The sequence below is a fragment of the Triturus cristatus genome, chromosome 4_2 (genome assembly GCF_964204655.1).
Source record: "Triturus cristatus chromosome 4_2, aTriCri1.1, whole genome shotgun sequence".
Lineage (NCBI taxonomy): Eukaryota > Metazoa > Chordata > Amphibia > Caudata > Salamandridae > Triturus > Triturus cristatus.
Genome location: NC_140586.1, coordinates 45,948,201 through 45,970,021, shown reverse-complemented (window position 1 = coordinate 45,970,021; position 21,821 = coordinate 45,948,201). Strand labels below are relative to the sequence as shown.

General features: G+C 45.2%; 1 protein-coding gene across 3 annotated transcripts in view; it reads right to left on the bottom strand.

Annotated features, from left to right (window-relative positions):
* Window positions 1-535: 535 nt before the first annotated feature.
* CACNB3 (calcium voltage-gated channel auxiliary subunit beta 3) overlaps window positions 536-21,821 on the bottom strand; it is a 249,587-nt gene continuing 228,301 nt past the window's right edge. For all 3 annotated transcript variants that reach the window (XM_085600398.1, XM_085600397.1, XM_085600394.1), the window contains exons 10-13: window positions 19,413-19,564; window positions 18,836-18,931; window positions 16,501-16,659; window positions 536-6,462 (exon numbers count right to left, since the gene is read on the bottom strand). In XM_085600398.1, the coding sequence (XP_085456524.1) occupies window positions 6,145-6,462; window positions 16,501-16,659; window positions 18,836-18,931; window positions 19,413-19,564 (725 nt within the window). In that variant the 3' untranslated portion in view covers window positions 536-6,144. The remainder of the gene's footprint in view (window positions 6,463-16,500; window positions 16,660-18,835; window positions 18,932-19,412; window positions 19,565-21,821) is intronic.

The window sequence follows — 21,821 nt, the reverse complement described above, 5'->3', positions numbered from 1 at the left end:
ATTTCTCAACGCAGGCGAGTGGTCGTGTATGCTCGCGACCACTCACGTTGAGAAACTGTCCGCTTGCGTTGAGAAAGCTGCTGCTTAAGTAAAAATCTACTTGAGCGGCAGAAAGGAAGCAGTGCCCGCTTGCGCTGTGCGTGGTACTGTTCGCGATGATTGCGCAGTGCAGACTAGCACTGAAAATCACTGCTAACAGCATTTATCCAACGCACTCCACCGCTTTCGGAGCTCCGCGTAGCGGAGATTTTCTTTGCACTTCACGCAGTTCCACATAGCAGAACTCCGCGAACTCCGCCCAGGCTTAGTTATGAAGACAGCAATCCTCCACTCGTTTGTATGTCGGGCTCTGTAGAGGCTCTACTGAATTAACGAGTAGCTGATGTCAAACTACCTAACCTAATGTTTAAAACACATTGCAAGAACAGGAACAAATTATAACTCCAGCTTTCATCCAAAAAAAGTACTTTACAGATAAAAAAAATGAAGTTATTAGCGTTACTTAGTAATGGTAGAATTGAAAACATAGATCATAGAATTTGTTTAATTAGAGCCTTTTATCTAAAGTGGTGCCACATCACAAAGCAGAGTAGAAGAGCCACCCACTCTACTAATATCACACGTTGAATGTGAGCAACAGGCTAGACTAGTCATTGTCTATCACTTTACATTTCCAAGGCAAGCCCTACAAATCGAGTTTTCCCACCCGACAGTCTGTGGCTCCAGCCCCTGACTACGTATAGTGCTTTAATAACGTGTTCACAGCATTAAATCCTACGTTGTCGTTCGCGTCTTGGTGAAGGTGATAACAAGCTCTCCTCTCTGCTTCGAAGTATCTTCAGTAAGAGGATCTTAGAGATCCAGAATAGTTCCATCCCTCGTCTTCGGGTGGTTGGTACGCTTGTTTCCTGGGCCCAACCGCCGTCCAGCTTACATTCCCCCATGATTCAATTGTGTCACCCCAACACTGATTTTTGAAAGTGAAGCAAGACTCTCAGCAAACCTGTTGAGATGTTAATGGTATGGTTGTGTACGTGTGAATGTGGGATAGTCAAGCTGATAAATGTCTTATTTACATGCTCAACATGAACATCTCAACGATAAATGCTGTCATGAGAACTAGGGGAATTCTAATGGTTTGTAATCGATCTCACCACTGCCTCAGAAGTCTCTGCGCATGAACTAACATTGATGACATCCCGATCAATAGCGCCAAGTAACCTGAGCTTCATAGGGACTGATGTCGCGGGTGATCACAGGATGCACTATGGCTTGCTTGAACTGGGGAGTTCAAGGGATTAAACTCCATGCCCTGCCTAAAGATTGGACTGTGCCAGTGGTCGACCTGCCCAACAGAGCCCATGCTTACTTTTTAGTCCCAATTCTCCTGTGCAATGAGCAGGTTATGGATCATGCCATTGTAGTGAGGAAGATGATGGAGCATGCCACTGTGCAATGAGGGAGATAATGAATCACGTCACTGTGAAAAGAGGGTGTTAGAGCATGCCACTGTGCAATGAGGGGGGGCAACAAAGCCCACCATGCTTGAAAAGGGTTAACAAAGCATGCCGCTGCAATGGTAGGGGTATTGAAGTATGCTGCCCTGTAATCACGGGTAATAGAGCATACTACTGTGAAGTGTACGGGTAAGTAAGATCTCGTCTGTGCAATCTGTGCAGTGGTGGGGATGGGTCATTCATTTGTGTCAAGCTAGACCCAAATGAGGTATGCCACACTACAATAGTGTTAGAGAGCCTGTCCCTTGTGGGTGCGGCTTAACAGACCATGCCAGTGTGTAGTAGAATGGCTAAACAAGTACCCACAGTACCACGTGGGGTTCAAAATCATACAACTGTGCTTGCGGGAGCAGATCAAACACTCCTCTTATGTGTACCATCGAAGAGTATTACATTGGGATCCACTTTGCCATGCAAGAAATAGTGCATTCCACTGAGAACATCGTCGTACTATGGTGGGCAAGGTGGCTTACTAATGTGTTAAATGAGGTTGGTGTTTCTGCAGCATTATATGTGGACGTTCCTAAGTGCTTGTTTCCTTCTCACTTAGCCGTTCAAACTAACTGAAAAATGGCAACAACTCAAATCTTTTCATTAAACCAAAAATGTTGAGTTATGTTTTTTGTGGGCTATGAAGCTTTCTTCGGCGCCTTGGCCATGGTAGTGGAGCTATCCACAGAGTCATGGCGGGGAGAATCTCTTTGTGCCATGTGGGTTGGGTAGGTGCAGAAACTTGGATTGTGCGGTTGTGAAGTTTAGAGTGATCCACTGCACCAAGTTTGGGGGAGAGCTTGCCACTATCAAGGTGTGTCCTTTTTAGTGCATTTTCTTAAGGGCACCTAAGTCTTGCCTTATTCGAGAGAGCAGCTCCTTTGTGCCACGGTTTGGGGGAAGTTTGGGGCAAGTGTTCCATGAAGCCAAAGGCACGTTCCAGTGTACCTTCTTTAGACAGTGGAACATTCCAGTGCATTACAGTGGTGGAAGAAGATCGAGACGGTGTTGAGCCATGGAGAGAAAGGCAAAGAAGAACCAATCTGATGTGCTTTAGGCCAGTGTGATAAAATGGCGGCAGTCTGAATCCTGCTGTGGAGGCCCTTCTAATGTTGCAGTGTCCCTGAGCTCAGACCTCTCGGGGGGAGGGGGGGGTGTTTATGTGTTTGAGATCCATGGCTAGAAACTCTGTCCTGTGCTTTTAATGTGGAAGAGCAGCAAGGCCACATCTCTTTGATGGTGGACACATACCTTCACCTTGACATGCCTGTTTGAATACCCACAATCCCCGTCCCTTGTGATAACACGTCTGAGTACCTTGCCTTGTCTCTGCCCTGCACGCAGGCTGTACATTTTGTGGGCTTTATTTCTGACTCTGATAACACAGTGTTGTGTCAAAGCAGTCTCCAGTATAGGAGTATGCCAGTATGATACTCCCTGTAGTATCCCTATCTTGTGTCAGGCTGTTCTCAGACAGCTCTCCGTGTGCTGCTGTCCCCCTCTCCACCTCAACGCACTCAGACACTACTCCCTTTGCTATCATGTGGGAGGTCCTAAGCAGGAGTCCTTCAGCTGGCCCTGAGGACTTGTGCAAGCTGCTGACTGGCTCTGCCCCATCTAGCTGCTGCCCCCTGTAATCAGTGCAGATTTACTCTGTTTCCCCAGTCCCAAGGTGAAGGACCATCTTCTCTGGATTTCAAATCTCTACCACAGAGGCCCACGCCTGTCTCCTGTGCGTTAAATCTGCCTGCACGGTCTCTGTGAGGTGCAGCACGGATACAGAGCCACCACGAGGTTTGCAACAAATAGCTAGAACGACACCAGATCAGTTTATCCCTTCCTTGTCTTCCACATTAATGAGGTTCCACCAGGACCACAGACTAGTGTTCTGCTGCTCTGCCTATGCACCTGCTCAGACTGGGTTGGTGGGCTTCGAATTATACACACAGGCTGACCATACATCAATATGATGCCATTTTACTATTGTATCCGCTCGCTCAGCCCGGGTTACCCTCCTTTAGCCACTACCAGGAGAGGTTTGCAGCAGAAACACCCAATATATCCATTCCTTCTCCAGATAATACAATCTAGCCATAAAAAGCAGACCACCCTGTCCATTTATTTAGGTTTTAATCAGCATGTCTTTGAAAGACTATGAGTACTGCCAGGTATATTGTCTAGCAGTCACGCCAACCAATATAACATCAGTCGTGCATAGACAGATTCCGTATGCTGACAGCATTCCAAACCCTAAACAAATTCTGTAAAAAAAACAAAAAAGTGATGGGTGGAATGTTTAAATTAATCTCAGCCATTGGTAATTATTTGCGGCTGCATTCCAATCCATTATTTTTTGGCCCACTATGCCACTCTAGAGAGAGGCCAGCCTTGTGGAAACCAGTCTCCGAACAGCATTCAGAAAGTATTATTCTAGTTACTGACTAAAAATGATTCAGGTGACCTAGCTTTGAGTTGTTGCAAGTTACGGACTAAAAATGTTTCAGGTGACCTAGCTTTGAGTTGTTGCAAGTTACTGACTAAAAATGATTCAGGTGACCGGGTTTTGAGTTGTTCCAAGTTACTGACTAACAATAATACAGGTGACCTAGCTTTGAGTTGTTGCAAGTTACTGACTAACAATGTTTCAGGTGACCTAGCTTTGAGTTGTTGCAAGTTACTGACTAAAAATGTTTCAGGTGACCTAGCTTTGAGTTGTTGCAAGTTACTGACTTACAATGTTTCAGGTGACCTATCTTTGAGTTGTTGCAAGTTACTGACTTACAATGTTTCAGGTGACCTATCTTTGAGTTGTTGCAAGTTACTGACTTACAATGTTTCAGGTGACCTAGCTTTGAGTTGTTGCAAGTTACTGACTAAAAATGATTCAGGTGACCGGGCTTTGAGTTGTTGCAAGTTACTGACTAACAATAATACAGGTGACCTAGCTTTGAGTTGTTCCAAGTTACTGACTAACAATGTTTCAAGTGACCTAGCTGTGAGTTGTTGCAAGTTACTGACTAACAATGTTTCAGGTGACCTAGCTTTGAGTTGTTGCATCACATAACCTCTGGAAACTACCCTCTGGAAACTGCCACATATGACTTGTGCATAGAATGCATATCTCTTACCCTGTAGATGGAGATCTGAGATGCTGCCGGCGCTGGTTACTGTCAAATTGAACAATTGTTATTTCGGACAGCTAGATCGGTTTACAGTTTTAACCATAGCTATAGATCTAAGTAGTATGAGAATGCTGCAGCTGCGCCCACGCTCTTCCTCAGACCAGCATGTGCCCTAAGGCCCATGCATTCTGTGCACCCATAAGCAGATGGGATGATGCCATTCTCTGGCACTAACTCCCCACGCCTGTGTCCCTCCCTGCTGCCAGTGTTTGTGCATCAGCAGCCAGCACAATATTTCATCCTGTACCCAACGCTGCTGAATCACTATTCTCTGTGCTGCTATGCCCCTCCTTCACTTGTCTGTGCTCAGAACGGACAACACGCTGTACATGTGGGATCATCTTGAGTCCTAAGCTGTACCATAAGCTGTCTCAACATGTGCCCCCTTAGATTGTGCCCTGTGGTGACTCAGAAGGGATATCTTTTGCTTCTCTAATCTGTGCCCTGTAACATCTCAGCTTGGACCACGTACCACCTTAATTGTGCCCCTTCCAATTGCATGTTGCGCTGTGGCATCTGGCATTTTGTGCTAGCTTAACCTGCTAACTTTGCACCTTCAGCCTAAGTGTGTGGTGCCCCAGTTTGCACCCCAGTTTGCACTTTTTCCACTTTAGCCTGACTTTAAGCTGCCCCCGCTGGCGTCCTGTGTGGCCCTGGCCGCCTTCCTGCCCTGGTCTTGGCATCTGGGAGTTCCTAGCCAATTTTTGTCTTCTGGATCAGAGTACTAGGGCATGTTTGAAAGAAGGATGTATCATAAGCTGTCCTTGGCCCAAGTCTTGGTTATCGGAAACTGCTGCTGAGTCATGGACTGCTTTAAGCTCTGGGTAGGAGTATTGAGGGGGTCTCTGCAGCTGCCCATGGCCTAAGCCTGTCCTCGCTCTGGGTCAGGGCTTCAGGGGCTAGGTTATCACAAGCTGCACATGGTCTTTGGCCTTATTCCTAGCTCTGGACCAGTGTATCATTATCTGGGTTATCAGCAGTGTGCCTTGTTCATTGGTCAATCATCGCTCTACCTCAGTGTGTCGGGTCCTGTGATCAGTAGCTATGCCCTGCCCGTGGCCTGCTATTTAAAGTGAATCAGTGTGTCTTGAGCTTTGACAACAGTAGCTGCCTTGGCATGTGGCCTGTTCCTCGCTCTTGATCATTGTGTCTAGGTAGTTTAGCAATATCTGTCCCTGGCCTTATCCTGTTTCTTGCTCTGGGTCATGTTGTCAAGGACAAGTGGCTGTCCCTGGTCCGTGGCTTTTTTCCTAACTCCAGATCACAATATCGAGATGGCTGGGATCTCAGTAGATGTCTCGGGGTCATGACCTGTCCTTTCTTCGTCTGGGTGTGGACGGTCAGTAGCTGTCTCTGGTCCTTGCTCCAGTCTGAGTTTGGGAGACCGGGTTGTTAGTAGCTATCCCTGGCCTGTTCTTTGTTCTGGGTTGGGGCATCAGGGCTGGGATAGGTAATCAGTAGCTGTCCCTGGGCCAAGGTCGGTTACGTTGCCAGTTCCTCTCATTGTGGTCCTGTTCGGAGCCTCGCTCCAGCAGCCGGTCCTGGGAGTCATGCCCATTGGTGCCATGCAGCCCGCTGTCGTGCTGCCGGTGGGGTTGGTAGAGATCTGGGTAGGCATCGGAGTACTCTTCATCCAGGTGGCGGGAACTGCGCTGCGATGAACCAGCCGTCCAAGTTTTCCGGGAGCTCTCACTGGCCTCATCCGACTGCATCGGGCTGTCCCGCTCTAGTGGAGAATGCTCCCCGGCTCGGTCTCCCATCAGCTGCTGGGTCTGTGAGGTGGGAGGTAAGAAAGCAAGATCACAATGTTAGGCATTTCCAGGAACAAAATAGCTTAAGCGAAGTGGAAGTTAGGGGGCACCAGGAGACGGATACAGAGAGGGGGGGGGGGTTGGGGTTGATGTGGCAGGAGCCTCGAAGCACTGGTAGGCAGTATGAGGAGTTGGCACTGGTGGGTAGTTTGTAAGAAGCTACAACTGAGTGCTGTGTGAGGTGTTGTCACTCGTGGGCAGTGTGATTTTAGAGCCAGATGTACGACCGTTTTTTGCAGTTACAAAGGGCTATTTGGCCCTTTCGCAACCGCAAAAAATTGATGAGCAATGTACTAACCATATTTTGCAAGTCGCTAATCAATTACCGACTAGTAAAATAGGGTTAGTAACTTGCTATTAGGAAGGGGCGTGCCAGGGCGTCCCTTCCTAATAGCGAGTCCATATCACCCATGTATGAATGTTTAACACTCGCAGTTTACCACCCTTCTCAGAAGGGTGGTAAAGGACTCGCAAACGGGAAGGGGTCCACAGGGGACCCCTTCCCCTATGGGAATGCATGCGCAAACATTTTTTAAGAGCAGGCAGTGGTCCCAGGGACCACTGCCTGCCCTTGAAAAATGAAACTGAAAAGTTTCATGTTTATTTTTTAAATGCATCCCGTTTTCCTTTAAGGAAAACAGGCTGCAGTCCCAGACATGGTGGTCTGCTGACCCCAGCGGCCACCATCCCTGGGAGTGCCAGCCATTCCCTATGGGATCAAATTGCGACAGCCTCATGAGGCATGACATTTGCGACCACATTAGGAATCGCAAAGAGCGTTTCAGACACTGTTGTACATAGCATTTTGCAACTCGTAAATTGTTGCAATTTGCGGGTTGCAAAATGCTATGGTTGTACATATGGCCCTTAGTCCAGTTGTTTCAAGCCAGTATCCGCCAACAGGTATCCGAGTTACACCCTTCAAAAAACAGTTGTCCTCACATCATTCCACTCAACATGTTCCAGTAAACAAATCTACAAACTGCATCAACACGCTTATGGTAATGAGCACTAAATTCCTTTAGGTAAATACAAAACATTTCATTTAGGGTAGATAATATAAGTAAGTTACATTATAACTTAGAATTTAATATTTATTAAAATACAAAATAAGGACTGTTTATTTAGTTCAATTACATGTACTTTGAAGGTTAGGGTAAGTATTAGGGTTACTTCAAGGATAATTATGCAATTTAAATTCATTTTTTTTAAATTAAGGGTTCATGTTAGTAGAACGGTTAGATTATGAGTATTTATCTAATTTCGATGTCATCTAATTTAAATTGATTAAAAGTTAGGTTTTTTATTATTGTTGCTTTGAGGGGAAATATTTTTTTCAAACTGATTAGTATAAGGGTTAAGTTAAGGATATATAAGAGATCAAGTACCCCCGCCATACTTTATAAGGATATTGCAAGTCACCTAGACGTTCAATAACCATATAGAGGAACAAGGCCAACTTTTCTAAAATTATCTAAGGAGTGCAGAAATAAACATGCTCTGTCTGCTTGTCAAAGCAAGCTGGAAAAATAGAGCAGAAGAAAGAAAAGCAACGCTTCGAGGACGAAGGACAAGTTCCTTCATAAGTTTTGGAACTCCAAGGTGACTTGCAAAATCCGTATCATGTATGTCAGGGAGTACTTTATCACAGATAATACATGGTCACACCATCACCTATCCTGCAAACCCCTTAAAATCTTGGTGCGTAGCTCTTTCATATGAAAGAAAGAGAATGTTTACAAACATGAATTAAAATAGAATCTCTTGTGCAAAATTAAACACATCAAAAACCTGTTGGATAATTGTTGCAAAAAGATATTATAAGAAGTTTAATACTAGGCAGTTTAAAAAAAATAAAAGCTGCAGTATCATGGAATGTGTATAAACATGCAGAAAGATTCAAACTTTTTTATAATTATCTAAGGAGTGCAAAAAATAAACATGTTCTTTCTAATCGCCACTGCAAGCTAGAACAAGCATTTGCAATGCAATAGGTCTCGCATTATAAAAGTGTGAGCAGTTGGCATTGCTAATAATAATTTAACACTAGCTATTGGCATTGTAAATGATGCCATTTAGTTACGTGTTTGTTTTATAAAACAGCTACTTCTGTCATTACATCCAGATATAAAATCCAGCAAGTAACATTACACTTACAACAAACCAGTACTATCGGTTTTGTCAATGGGTGTTAGTTGCATAACATGAATAAGCAACAACCATGGCTTTTGAAGTATTAGAATACTGAAAATTCTTCAGTTCTGAAATGGCGGGAATGTGAAAGACTGTAACGAGTCTTTAAAGTTACATCAAAGGCAGTGAAGGGTGGTACTGCTGCAGAGCTAAGATTATTTTTTTCATCCTGATGGGGAGGGTAAAAATGGAGAGCCCTAGTATCCTGTCTCAGCACCTGCTTTTTATAACTGCGGGTGCTGAGCACCGGCAAGACCTGGCCCACTTAAAGCCATGGGGTACACATCACACCATACTACACAAACACTCCTAAGCACGAGAGCGCTCACTGGCAGACTCCTACGACCCTCTGGAAAGAGATAGGCATAACACAGTACTAGGAGGTAAGAAAGACATCATACTACGCAAGCACAGTGTGCGGTAGGGGTCATGCGTGTGCTTGTGTAGTGCGGGGTCATGCGTGTGCTTGTGTAGTATGGCGTCATGCGTGTGCTTGTATAGTATGGCGTCATGCGTGTGCTTTTGTAGTGAGGGGTCATGCGTACCTCCTCTCGGTACCTGTGGGAGTCTGCCAGCGTTCTGCAGGGCTCACGAGAGGTGATACCCTGTAATATACCTAGGCGTGGTACTTTCCAGTGGCCACTGGCAGTCAGCGGGTACGTATAAGAGTTCTCCCTCAGATTCCCCCGGATGTCTGCCAGCGCTCTGCCGGCCCAGCGATAGCCAGAGTGTTGGGGGCGTCTACCAGAGATTAAGAGCCCCTGTGTCGTCTGGTGGGAGGCATGCCTCTCCAGAGGGCCCTGGGTGCCCGCCAGCACTCTGCTGTACACACGGCCTCCCCGCCATGCTCCGCTGTGCCGAGGTAAACTTCGGTTTCAGCCTGTGGTCTCTGGCCGGCTCCCAGCTGGCCCAGCTCTGGGCGGGAGGAGGGGCCGCCATGGAGTGTACGTTGTGTGATTAATGAACTACCAACAGATCCGCACCGACAGCCCTGCTCCCTCCAAGAGCCACACAGTCTTCACTGCAGCCGCTGAAATATTGCCGGATTTATGGCTGGTATAAGAGAAGCTGTTCTGCTCATTCGAACGTTTCAGGCTATGTTATCTGCCCTGCTCACTTAGCGGGGTGTGCCATGAGCGCCAGGCATTCTTGGCGCTACAGGAGAGTAGTGGAGTGTTTTTTGTTCCTCAAGCGGTTTATCTGCCTGTCACGTTCCTCAGGCAGAAGGCCACACAACACACACTGACTGACATATTATCCAAGCTCTCCAGCTTGTGTCTTTATATCTATCCTATTAAAAACCGGAAGGGAGTATAAGTTGTGTGTACAGCGTTCCTTCACCACCAGTCACCGCTGCACTCTGAATCATGAATTGTTTTTCACGCGGTAGGAAACCAGGGGAGTAGACAAGGACAACCTCTCAACCCATTGTGTTGTCCTGAGCTCTTGCAGATGTTTTTATTGTCATGTTTTGCACGGTTGTTGTTTACGCCAATGAGAGCTGTTTACTTCTCAGTCCACATCATACATAGCCTTGCTGCCACTGAATATAGTGTACCAGCGCAAGATATTTTTTTTTTTAACTCGCGTGCCTACCATCTTTTCCACGCATCATTGCTCAACACCTTAAGACAATAATTGTCGGCACCTGGCAGCTGGCACGGCTCACTGTGTTGGCTCGGCTGAGCGGCCCATTTCCAAGCAGTGCTCGTGTTTCCAGAGAGATGCAGCTGTGTACATGACCGGCTGCTGGTCTCTGTACAAGGCTTCCTCTGGTTTATGGGCGAGTCCAGCGCCAGGTTCGCGGGGTCTTCTGGGTCGACAGAAATTAATTCAGAAACACTTAACGCCAGGCTAGCCTCCACAGAGCCCAGGCAAGGAAGCGCGGCCATGAGCCAACATGAAGGCAAAGAATGAAACCAACAAAGAGCCACAGCCACTGTGCAAAAACTACATGGAGGCACAGGGTGCACCCAAGATGGAGACATAGAGGGTAGCAAGCCGACATGGAGGCAAAGGGCGGAATCATCTTGGAGCAGAGATCTTCAAACTGGGGGGCTTCAGCAGATCCCGGGGGGGGGCTCCAGGCTCTGGCCAAAAAAAGCATCAAGCTTTGTAATGGGCCATTACTAACATCTTGTGTAATTTATATCTTAGCTGGGAGTATGTGTCAAAAGGGAAGGGACCTTCAAATTCGCAAGCCACATACCGTGGATACTTTTAATAAATATAATTGAATAGAATGACTGAAAAGTTCTGAGGGGGGCTGATGATTTTTTTTTCTTCTGCTGATGGGGTGGTTCCAGGCTTTGCCGCCGGGCCGTAAGAGGGGGGGGCTACCGACGAAATCCAGTGTTTGCCACCCCGCACGGCTGCTGGTAAAAGCTGGGGGGTGTTGCTACCGCCCGCAAAACTCATGCCGCCTGGGGCACACGAGAGGTGGATCAACACGGGAGCATTCCATGGAATTAAAATGAACACACAGAATAGAATCAATATGGAGGCACAGAGTGAAACTTACATATAGGTACAATTTGGAACCAACATAGAGGCACTGCGTAGAACCGTCATGGAGGCCGGGAGAAGCATGGAGTGAAACCGATATGAAGGAATCAAGTGAAACCGATATGAAGAGAGCGTGGGACCAACGTAGAGGCCTAAAGAGAACCCACCATAAAGGCACCGGAAAAAAACATATAAAGGTGCAGGTTGGAACGAACTGGAGAGCAACAAGGAGCAAATATTATTGCACGATATCAAACTAAAATGGAGACATGGACAAGAAACAACACGGGGCACAGAGCAGAACCAATATGGAGGCACTAGGCAGTACCATAAATAAAAAACCCATTTAACAGAACACCCTCACCCTCACCTGCACAGCTCCAGATTCTTATCTACACCAGAGCCAGGGCTCAAGTCCTAAAAAACAAGCAGCACTAAAAGCGATTGTTTAGCGATCGCTATTGTAAAAAAAACAACAACAAAAACGCCCGTGAGTGGTGCACGCGCCCGCCACTGCGAGCCATATGTCTTCAATTATCGCGCCCATGTCTGGGCACGATAATTGAAGACATATGGGCTTTGGTGCGCGTAACAGACACCAATAGGCCATAGGCGGAGTAACGCGACCGTCTATGGCCTATTGCGCATTCTGTTACAAAACAACACGCACTCCAAGCCCAATCAGAGAAGACCATAGGAAATGAACACGCACAAGCTTGTTCATTTCCAGGGTCCATTTCTAAAACCCCGTCAAAAGGACACGTGCTGCGCAAACACTGCTGCGCAGTGTACCGCTAGGCGCGAGACCTAAAAATGACGCAGAAGAAAGAAAAGCAATGTTTTGTTATTGTTGCTTTAAACAGCTACTTTATTTATGCTCCATGACCTTACCTTCTTTTCAGCTCTGCTTCTGGCTTTGGCAGCAGGCATTGTGACATCAGAACTCAACTGTAATACAGTTGAGCACTGATGTCTTTTCTTTAAAATTGGTGACTGAATCCCAGTGACGTAATTAAGCTTGAGGGAGGCCTTCCTGCAAAGTACATGGAAGGACCCCTCCCTCCCTGGCCCACCATCTAGCACTTTTGCTGAGGGTGCCCCCAGGATCTCAGGGCCCCCCGCGCAGCGGGGTCTTATAATACGCCACTGCTGGGTCCGTCACAAGTCGCAGGTTATAAATAAATTAGAGACCTGCATTTGTACAGGGATTGCAGAATCCAACGCATTACAGAAGGTATAAAGTACCCTTTGCCATACATTATAATGAAACTGCAAGTAAGTTCTAGAGGAGCTGCATAACCATGCAGTGGAATGAGGCAGAAGGCTGGGTTCCTTTTTGAAGTAATGGAAATCCGAGGTGACTTACAATATCCTTTTAAGTTCTGGAACAGGGTATATTAAATCTTATAATACAAGGTTCTACCATTACCAATCCCCCCAGATACTTAAATCCTTAGTCATTTGCTCCTTCAGTTGAGCATGCCTGCAAAAATGTAGAATACATTTGGACTCTGTTGTTCAAAATTAAGCATGCCAGTATGAAGATGTTGAATTGCTGCAAACCCCTAATGTAAGCAGTTTAATTTGTCACTTTCCTAATCGGTATCGGTAAGAATGTGTGGTTACATGCAGAGATTCATGCTTTTGGTTAATGAACTAAGACTGTACAAAAAGATAACATGTTGCCACAAAGGTCTCCTTTCAGCTAATGACCTTTCATTGCAGGTACACTGATGAGAAGACTCGGAAACATTTTGTTGTTTACATTGCAATTCTAGGTCTCCTCCTTGACCTGCATTTCACCCGGGCTGTTGACTCCTACAGTACACCTCGTGATTTCACAGCTCAACTGCAACAAATTATTACAGTTGAGCGGCGACATCATTTTACTATGGGATGAGACAGCTAGACTGGAATAAGAAATTAGAGGACGTTTTATACAGGGATTGCAGACTTCAATGCATTACATTTATGTTACTTAAGAGCATATTTACGAGCCCCAGTAATTTGCTCTTGCCCCACACAATGTGGTGCCAGAGTGAGGCAACTCAAAAAAGATTTATGAAGCCACGCAAGGCCAGCTTGCGTTGCCCTGCACGCCTTCATAAATCTCGAGTAATGTAATGCAGCACAAATTGATGTGTTGTATTGCTCTGCGCTAGGGTGGCCTTTCCATGGATGTTGTGTGGTTGTTCCCACACAACATCCATGGATTTTGACACATTCCCATATTTACTAGAACAGGTAAATCTGGGAATGTGCCAAAAAGATACGCCTCCCCAGGAGAGGCATATCGAGGAGAACTATCTTTATTTCTACTTGTTTTCTTCCTCTTTCTATGTATGCTGCATTCTAATTATGAATCCATATAACAATTTTACTTCAAAAGGTAGAAGTAGTTGTACAGCCAAATTAGTTGGACTGAAGCAGGGGTAAAATACATTCAACTCATCTTGGAGTTGTAGCGGCTGTTGATACAATTGCATCAATATGGTTTACCTTCATATAGTAACTAGAGGCGTTAAGCTTATCAAAATGCAACCTCAAGTACTCTTTGGAAAACAGCATAGAGGCTTCACAAGATAAGCCCTGGCATGCCAATCCAGGCCACCGCAGTGCCTGAGCACCAGCCTTCAGGGCTATATAGAGGACTTCTCAATGCATGACATATCTGCACATACAGTAGTCCAAGCACCTAGGGAATTAATGTGGGGTTTCCCTATGACACACTTGCCATTTCGCCCTTTGGCTTGTGGGACCCCGTGTACATTTTTCAAATAAGGAGAGTCAGCATGGAATGCCTTTATGCAGACTCCCCTATTTATTCCTAGAGGCTTCTCCGAGCATCTCTCTAATAGTCTTCTATGATATCCACAGGCTCCACTTCCACAGAGTATCTTTCATTTTACCACCAATATATTGACCTGATTCCTCTCAATGAATTCACCCTCATCTGTAGTCCCTGTCATTTCAATCCGCCACCCTCTCCTGTATATCTGTGTGTGTGTATATACACACACACACACACACACACACACACACACCCCCCCCCCCCCACCCCCCCCCCAACATCTCCCCCCCCCCCCACATCCCCCCCCACCCCCCACCCACCCACCCACCCACCCAGTAGGTAGTTATAGTTAGGACCTAGTTTCCATAGGAATAGTGTTTTTTGTTTTGCCAATAACTTTAGCACCATTTGATAAATCTTCACAAACTTTTCAAAACTCATACGCTAATTCGATCAGCTTGTGTGTGGAAAGTCTCTGGGTAGCTCGTCAAGCAGGGGATGAGAAAAAGGGGGGGGGGTCCCAAAACATGTTTTTTCCATGCAATTTTCCCTATGTATTTTGTACACGACTACAGCGGAACCACTGGGCCAAATTACACCAAATGTGGCAGAAAGCATGCTTTTTGTGATTTGGAAATCCATTTAGTAGTTTTAGAGATATCAACTGAAAACCAAATTTGTATATCTAGGGACGTGGACCCTTCGCGGATCCAACCCTGGTGAATACGGGGCTCTGTGCACCAATGCAGGGTCCTGACTGGCTGGCCTGAACTTGACATTAAAGTTGTGACATATAGAGAAACAGTTCCTGGGGCTGAAAAGCTGCTTGTATACTAAACGAAGGGGTCAGGTGAGAGCTTTCCTGACCCCTTGTGTATTTTATAAACGGTAGTAAAATGCCAGAAAAGTTAGTTTTTTTGCCATGTGCGAGATCCGCAGAGCTGTCGCAAACCTCGCAGTGTATCAACATATATATTCTCTCCCACACACTCTGACACCCATACACACCCACTAAGACACCCATACAGACACTCTCACACCCAGTCACACACCCAGATACTCTTACACCCACTGTGACACCCAGACATTCACTGACACTCATACTGCCACTCTCACACCCAGAGAGACACTCTCACACCCATTCTGATGCCCATACAAACACGCTCACACCCAGTGACACACAGACACTTGCACACCCACAATGACGCCCATACACACTCGTACCCACTCACAAACAGACACTCACACCCACTCACACATCAAGACAGGCACTCTCACACCGACTCTGATGCCCATACAAGCTCACTCACACACACAGACAGACACTGACACCCACTCTGACGCCGATATAAACTCTCACACTCACACACAAACACGGACACCCACTATCACACACAGAGACAGTCAGACATACATTTAAAGACCCACTCAGATTCTTACACACTCACTCACAGACCCAGACTAACACTGTTAGAGACATATCCTATAAGACATTCTGTAGTGTTAGTGTAGTGTGTATTGGGTGAGTGCTTTTGGTTTGTGAATCCACAACGGAGGTACTGCAGATCCGCATGAGGTTTAAGGAATCGAACATTTTAAAATACTGTCTTTAGTGAAAGGGTTGGCTCTGAAAAGAGCCTTTATGTTTATAATGTGTGAAGGATAACTTCACATAATACAGGATGCAGTCTTTGAAGTTCTTGAGGAACAACCTGTTGCCTTTCTCTATCATGTAAACACCATCATTTCTATAGGTAACCTCCATGTCAAAGCATAATTTGTTGTTGTAGATGGAGCCCATGTTGAGGTCTCTGAGGAATGCAGAAACAGTTTTATGGATATGTTTTCTGGCCTGGTTTCTCTTTGGACAGAATCAGTTTGACCACTTCCATTTCTGCCTTTAGTAAATGCTAGAAAACACCAAGGCAGTGTGAGGGAAAAGTGCCCTTAACTGGGCAAAGGTATCCTTCATTAGGATTTCCAGTCCAACCCCAGTAAGTGTGCGGAGGTCATTGCAACCACAGTGCCAAATCATGAGGTCTGGATGTTAGCAAGCCACAATGCTTTCAAGCAAAGGCAACCATTGATGCCACTTTGACCCTCTGGTAAGACAATAAATCTTCTTTACTGCATCTTTAACTGGAGTCTGTGCCCTTGTTTGGCCCACCGTGGTCGTCCTGGAGACAGACAGACAGACAGACACACACCCCCAGCTAGCTTAGAGCCATGGCATTCAATGATGTGTGCTATAAGGAACACTTATTCAAAGTTTATATGTGAAATGCCATCAAAATATTATACAAGTATAACCTCCACAGTCAATTGTTTTAGACCATTAAAGCCAATATTTTAGCAGCTATACCATTACATCTGCTAGATTAAATCCCAAAGATCTCACTTTTACCTATATAAGGACACAGTGAATGAGGAGTGTGAAGCCTTTGAGGTTCAGGCAGGTGAAGGACATCCCTGCTTCAAAACACACTGCTGACCTACACCTGGAAGGGTACCTGTAATCCTGGAATAGCTGAGGGGGGCGTTATTAGGCTTTGCTCGATGTTTGCATGCACTGGATGATGTGTTGCTCGCCAGTAAACCTCCATGTATTCGGCCAGGTGCTCACAGGCGTCCTCTAGCTGATTCTCATCGAGGATGACATCAAACATCTCCTGCAGGAAAGGAAAAGAGGGTGCAAAAATGTCTAAGACTACACATGCAATAAAATGACATCAAGAGGTTCAGCCATGGTGGGGAGGAAGGGAAGAAACCCATGAGATGAACAAATGGGAAGAGCAATGAAATGGAAAGAAAAGAGGAAACCAAAAACAGTAGAAAAACAATGACTAGGAAAAACAAGAAGAAGATGGAACCAGCTAATAAGAACCGTATTAAGAAACAACCAAGTTAAAGGCAAGGTAAAGGAACCAGACAACAAGAAAGGACAAAGAGGGCCTTGAACAGGAGGATGAGGACAACATGAAAAACAATTAACAAGAAGACCAAGAAAAAACCAAAAGGCAAAATATAGAACTGACATGTAAGAAAAGGACTACAATGGAAGCATCTAATAAGATGACAAACAACCAATAGCAAGAGGGAACCATCCAACAAGATAATTGAGACATTAGTACCAGCCACAAATAAATGTCATAGAGCAAACTAGCCTAAAACTAACAGGAAATGCAAAAAAAGTAAAGTACTCACAAGCCATAATCAAGAGAACCATCAAACTTGATTATGATTAGCAAGGGAACCGATACATTTAAGATAAAGGGCAATCAACCAAAAAGATGGTCAACCAACAACTGGAGAATTAACTTAGTCAATACAAGAAGAGTTCTGAACCAGCAACACAAGCAGAAGACAGAAGCAACTGAGTAAGCTGTATAGATAAAAGGATAAACAATGAAAAAGCTAACAAGAAGAGGACAAAAAAAAGTCAACCAACAACAAGAGAAACAGAGAAGGAACCAGATAAGAAAAGGTTAAAGAGGTATTGAGACTATTGGAAAGGGACAAAGAGGTTTCCAAGCTCCAAGAAAACGATAATTAATGGATCAGCCAACAAGAGCAGACTAAAATGAAATAGGTTGGCTAGAAGTTAACAAATGAGAGAAAACAAATTGGAAAAAAAAGATGAGAGAAAACCAGAGCACAATAAAAACAGAGAGAGAGGGGCAGACAGCCAGAAGAGGGCACACCTGGAATCTGCCAACAGGAAGAGTACTAAGAGCAAACCATTTTAAAAGATGGAACCAAAACCCAAGAAGAGGAGGGATATTGTATATAAGAGAATACCTATGGGAACACTCAGCAACAAAGAGGGCCATCCTGTAAAAATGCAATGAGTAGGCAGAAAGGAAACATGCAGGTGGCAAAACTGAACCAGTAAACAATCTTAGATTAAAAATGTAACAATCTAACTAGAAAATTATGAAAACTGAACCAACTTACATATGGAGAACAGAAACAAAGCAAGAAAAAAAAACGAGGACGACCGAAGAAGACGACAACAGAGTGAACTATCAACTTGAAAGTTTACTCGGTTGTCGTCTTCTTCAGTCCTTCTTGGGTCAAGATGGGAGCAAGCGAAACCGATGACAGCAAAAACAAATCAGTCAACAAGAAGTAGGATGCAACAATATTGCTTTAAGCTCTTCTGTGCCCATGACGAGATAGTCTCGTCATGGAGCACGGTTGCGCTGTGCCCATGACGAGACTATCTCGTCATGAACCCCGCCCGCGTATGCAACGCCCGGCACAGGAGGGGGAAAGGGCGTGGCACTGAAGGGGTTAAGAAGACAAATCAGGGATCTATCTTACAGGAAGAGGATAAAGTGGAGGCATCCACAAAGAAGAGGACAAAGCGGGGACCAGACAGGAAGAATTGGCCACAGAATAAATCAGCTGACAAGATGAAAGTCAAAAAAGAAGCAAACAGAAAAAAAACAAATGGTTGCAGACGCCTGAAGGAACCAGTCAACAACAAGAAGGCAAAGAAGAAACAAGATCAGGACAAAGATGGACTCGACCAAAAAAAAAAAGAAGTAAAAGAAAGAAACAGCTACAAGAGGAGAAGGGGGAAAGAGGGGCAACCATTAAAAAGAGCCTACCATCCAATATTTAGTCTTCAAAAGATATATTGGTGTAAAATAACGGGCCTAGAAAAAAACTAGTCTTCTAGTGGAACGCTGGAGGAAAGCACTAAACAAAATCCACAAAAAAGGGCAGCAGTAAGATGAGACAATAACAATATTATGAAGTACTTGTGCAATTCTGAGAAGGGTGGTAGAGGGTTGCTGTGATGTAATGGCAGACGGTGAACAGAGATTGTATGCCACTCACCGGTGGACACTGTACTAGCTTGTCTGCTGCCATCATCTGGACATTTAGGTGTTTCACTTGGGACTTCCCTCTTGACTTAATGAGCCGCTGCAGCACCTGTAAAAAGAACCCCCAGATAAGTGACTATGCAGGCCTCTCCAATAGCAGGCCAACATGGGTGTGGGGCTGTGGTGTGTTTCACACCGCTAGAAAAAGTATGCCGGCCACGTGACATTAAATGAACATTCTTTAGCCCATACTCCAGGTGTCCAGAAGCCTGGGCACAAGGAACTTGAAACAAGCACATACCAGCGCACCATGCACACATCCTGAACTGTACGGAAAGTAGCCTTAGCCGCACATTAACATTGTACCCTTAAAACATTCAACCATATCCAAAAAAAGCCCTGTCAGTTTGCCCTCAAAAACAAGCACAAGTCTAGATTCAGACATGCTGTTCATATTTTCAGTATGCCTATCTAAGCCCTGTTGGCAAAGCTTCAGCTGCTCCCTGCACACAGAACCTACCATTCCTCATACTACTCTCAGTGGGCTATCTTTGCTCATTGCTCTAGAACAAGGTGGTTCAACAACTCACCTTTGGAGAGGACACCTTGACATAAACGATGATGGGGGCCAGTGACGTCTTAGCCAGCTGCATTGGGTGGTTGATTGTGTCGGCGTCTAGGATGACCAGCTGGAGAGATTTGGCCAGCTCAAATATTCGCTCAATCTCACTTTGCACTTCAGCTGTCAAACAGGAAGGAAAATATTTATGCCAAAGAGAGACATATGTGAGTTATGTGCAACAAACATTGGCTTAGTTGTGCTAACCATGGCAAGCTGGAGCACTGATGTGCTCGCCTCCGTAAACACTTGACAACTCTGTGCGAGCTGTGTTGGGAAGGGCCACAAGGCTTAAAGTGTATCTGGATTTGGGGGTTTAATCTAATTTCATTGCACCTTTGCAGGTATTAAATGATCCTTTTTGTGTCACGATAATCTAAATTTTGGTAGTTGTGTAGGCTCTTTGTTTCTAGTGCGAGTCCACCATGATAATGTGATTTATTATTTAATACCCTGAAAACAGACACTGAAAATGTCAGTTTCCTGACAGAATCAATCAACGCACCACCCACCATCCCAAAGTGACTTTTAGGAGTTGTGAAGAATTGAAACATTGCCTGTTTATTGTCCTCCAAATTTGAGTCATAGGTGTGCATTTGCCAGGGATGTGGTGTCTAACCTTTCTGAGTAGAAACTACATGTTCCACTAGTGAGCAGTGTAAATGGTGTTCCAAGATACTTTTTTGTGACCTCCCTTCCCTGCACACTCAGGAGCTTATTTACAAGCCCCTTGCGCCGCCAGTACATCACCTTTTACCATTATTAAAGTGATGCACAAACGGCATAAGGGGCTTTTAAATAAGACCCTCATTGTGCTGCTTTCCAAGGTAACAGGTAGCCTGTGATGTGCGCAGTAAGCTGTGGTATAAGGGTAGTCTTCTAACCCACGCTGCCTCCTTGCCTGCCTGCAAAGGAATGGACACTGCAAAGATCTTTCAAATTTTCTTCTAAATGACATGCAAAAGGGTGACTCCTCTTTGTAATTATGATGCCACCGTGCACTTAATGTACACACGAAAGGTGTCAACTGTCTCCTTAAGATGGTTCCAGTTAGGAGGAGAAAACACAAAGGCCAAAAAGAAAACTCCTTTAATATGTCTAGCTGATACAAGACTGGATAAGGAAGACACAAAATCCCCCTGAACAAGGGTGTAGAAAGAGCTCAGTACAAGATCTTCAAAATTTGAGAATTGAATAAGGAATCCCGCTACAGAAAAATACAGCAAAAACCAGGGGGGAAGAGGCTTCAAAGTGCAGATTAATTTAACGAAAAAGGGGGTGGGGGGGGGGGGGGGGGGAATGCTTTGAAACGCTTCCATCTCAAGGAAAAGCCTCCTTAGATATGGTCCAGGCAGATAATAACATCTGAGGAAAAAGGAGTTAACACCTTCTTGGATTGGGAATTTCAATCAACAAACACTAGAAAGGTGACTAATTCAAGAAGGGGTAGAAACAAGGCTAATCTCACCTTCTTCATCAGGAGAATGGTGCATTTCAGGCATGAGAACAAGAACCCCTTGACATCCTTCCTCCATGACATTCCCACGCTCCAGGGGGAGGGGCTACCACGAAACCACCAGCTGGGGCTGTGTATCTGAATCACGCATGTCAGGTTGGCTGGTATTGTGCTATTGGCCTGCCCGACATGCGTAGTTCAGGCATCCCCAGTTATTGCTGTAAAGTGAGCTAGGAGGCAAGACAGAGCCCCATCGGTCTCTGATGGAGCGTTGTGTTCCCCTGTCCCAACCAATATTTGCACTGCTCTTATGCGGTTTACTATTATAAACAGCATGAGAGCGGTGCTTTCATTGGCTGAGATACGGGATGCTTAATTTCTGCATACCCGGCATTCTCAGTGCTTCAGTACAGCCAGGCAGCACGGTGCGGGTGGATTTTGGAGAGTCGTCCGCGAGAAGCAAAGAAGAGGATCGCCGAGGTAAGATTCTATTTTAAATTATATTTTGTACAGTAATGTAACAGGTGCTTGTGTAAGGTGCTGTCTGTTCGAGTTCACGCAATGTAAAAGCTGCAAAAAAATCAACCATGTTAATGCTTGGTTTGAACGTTATCTGTGTGTTTGTGAGCGTTGGTGTCTTCATGACTTGGTGCCAGTCAGTAGCAGATATATCAGCAGACTCCCAAAATCCAGAAAGCACTTAGATACATTTAATTCCGGCATGAGGCTGACTCTGCCCAGCCCCATCAACTTCACAGATGAAATGGTTTCTTAGAAAGTCTGGAGATCTCGCAACAGCCTCAGCCATAAGCTTCCAGAAACTAACTTTGCACAGACAAAACTGCCAATGTTATAATAGTAACGTGGCTTTTCTGCCATATTTCTCAAAATGCTCCCTCGATTTTTGGTGAAGCTCCTTGTAAG